Source organism: Penaeus japonicus, unplaced genomic scaffold, assembly GCF_977035675.1.
Source record: "Penaeus japonicus unplaced genomic scaffold, GWHDUDI00000001_assembly GWHDUDI00000028, whole genome shotgun sequence".
NCBI classification, from domain to species: domain Eukaryota; kingdom Metazoa; phylum Arthropoda; class Malacostraca; order Decapoda; family Penaeidae; genus Penaeus; species Penaeus japonicus.
The window spans coordinates 2,894,087-2,896,586 of NW_028234430.1; the positions used below are offsets into that span (position 1 = coordinate 2,894,087).

Sequence of the window (2,500 nt, forward strand, 5' to 3'; positions counted from 1 at the left end):
AATGCCAACGGGTTGCGGATAGCATCCTTCGGGGACTCCAGTGTTAACAATGCAGCCGATTGGGTTCCTATTCTTGTCCCAGAGAAGCCCAGAGCAGTACCATTCTCAAGTGAGTAGTCGATGCTTTTTTAAAAGAGATCCATGGCTGATACAGATATTGTCAATAAACTAGAGACTTTTTCTTGATATTATTTTTGGGGCTATCTTAAAAAAAAGGGATTATTATGTAACAAGATGGTGATTATTATATGATTTTTATTTCAGGTTCAGTCCTTGGTAAAACAAAGTGTGCTGAGCTGGTTCTCTCAATGCACTTAGAAATTGCCTTCAGTCTCCAGGGTGCATTGGCCAATCCGCAAGCAAAAGTAGTCGGCGTTGTTCTTCGTTATGGAGAACCCCAGGACATTGCGATCACTTGCACTGGACCATCTTGTCAGAACCAGACAGTTCCTGTAGAACTTGTATCTTCAGTGTCTTTTGTGGATGTCACTCAACCTGCACAGCCAGCCTTTGCACAACCACCAAGATTAGACTTAAAGCTGCCATATGACTTCTTTTATCCATTCCTACCTTCGTCCAGCAAGTCGGTTCACGAGGGGACTTTTGTGTGGTATGTCTTTATTTTCATTGTGTATGCATTGTTTATTTAGTCATTTCTAGAATATATATTTTAGCCCTGATATTGTTATGAAAATGATCTGTCTTTATTATCAAACTTTCAATGTTTTTAACATAGGCCATTTTAATCTTAAAATCAACTATTTTGTTTAAGATCTGAAGAAAAACATATGCTGTTTCAATCGTCAGTCAGAGGTCTATGCAACAGGCTGGACTTACTTCTTCTGGAGGCATATGAATTATTTTTAATTGTTAATCATCTTTATGGCCTTTGATTCTCTGGTTCCTCATTAAGCCCCCTTCACTCTTTCAAGTGCTTCCCTCTTTTAAGTTGCACAATATATACCATACTCAAGACTACTGAATAATGCTGAAAACTAGCCAGATTGAACCTTGCACGTACGCCTTTGCTTCTAGACTAGGCTTAATAAAAAAATTGTGCCAAGTGAAGCAACTGTTTCTTATTGTAGTGTTATTGCAATCACAGACATTAATTTTCTGTGCTCTGATGCTGTTGATATGATTTTAATCCTGGCCATTTTTAGTGCCATAGATTTTAACTGAAGAGGTTTTAATAAGTCTTTATTATGCATTTATTAGTAAAGCGACTAGAGAGGTGTTTCTACATTAGCTAATCAGATGTGAGGTAATTCTGAATATTTCACTTTATTTTAGTTTATATAGTTATGTGACAATTTGTATGAAAAAAAAAAAATTATATTCCAATACAGTCTGTGTTGTCAGAATTATGGGTATTTATGACAGATTTTTTTCTGATCCAAGATTCAAGAAAGTAATTGTAGATCAGTTTATTCTAGTGAGCCCATAAAGGGGTTTGGTATTCCATTCTTCTACCTCAAAGGTTCAATTACTGTTATGCCTGGAAATGTTTAGCCATTAGGTTCTTTTCTTTTTTAGATTCCATTGTGGCTTCCTTAATCTTGCAAGCAATACTGATATGTGCTATCTCATTTTTTGTTGTTTTGTAAGCGTAATATAGTGAGTGCAGGTTTTTTTTTTTTTTTTTTTTTTATTGATTGGTTTGCCAAAAAGTAGGAGACCCCCCCCCTCATCCAAGTAATGAGTTGAACATCTTTCAAAAAGCCAAATCATAATTATCCGGAACAGGAATTTAGAGGCACATCCAAAAGGGGTGTTGTCTATGTCTTCCGAGAACGAAGTGGATATTTACCAAAATTTCTCTATCCCCCCAAATCCCCCATCCTCTTTGTACACCTCCAATATCTTACCCAGGACTGCCTTGTTGTTATAAAGCTTGCATAAGGATGCAGCAAATTTTCCGGTTAGTAATTTTCATGGGGAAAAAATGTGTAATGAGATATTGTCTGTGCCATGTTGAACAGCTGATATATTTTGTAATATGCAGCCAGTTCTTCTGTGTTAAGTACAAAATAACAGACTATTTATGAAATATGTTCTGCCTCTACCAGATAAACTAAGATTGGTCTGTATGCGTGTAATGTCAGTGTAAATGCACAATATTATTTAGGTGATAAGCAACTACCGAAACTGAGAAGATTTGGTGTGTAATTTATAAAATGGTGCAGTATTCTGAAATGTCTTTCCAAGATAAGGACTTTATGTATTAATCTATTGTGGACGTATGTCATGACATGCATGGCGCAGGAGCTTTGGCCTGATGACGGGCGTCATGATGTACGTGACATTCAGGGATTTTGAATCACTGTGTTTTTTTATTGTGCTATGAGTAAGGAGTGAGTGATGATGACAATTGCAGTCATAATTACTTTAATTACCGTAATATTAAGCAAACCTAACATCCAAAACCTAGATGGCACCACTTTCTTCTAGCACCAGCAGGAATGAGAGCTTTGAATGGCACTTTATAGAGCGGTGACAC

The 2,500-nt window shown here is 36.6% G+C and overlaps 1 protein-coding gene across 1 annotated transcript in view; it reads left to right on the top strand.

The window, feature by feature from the left end:
- Positions 1-2,500, top strand: part of tctn (tectonic) — an 8,526-nt gene that overhangs the window by 4,741 nt on the left and 1,285 nt on the right. The window contains exons 7-8 of the mRNA XM_043005407.2: positions 1-109; positions 265-2,500. The exon at positions 1-109 is cut by the window's left edge and continues 221 nt beyond it; the exon at positions 265-2,500 is cut by the window's right edge and continues 1,285 nt beyond it. Coding sequence (XP_042861341.2) covers positions 1-109; positions 265-650 — 495 coding nt within the window. The 3' untranslated portion in view covers positions 651-2,500. The remainder of the gene's footprint in view (positions 110-264) is intronic.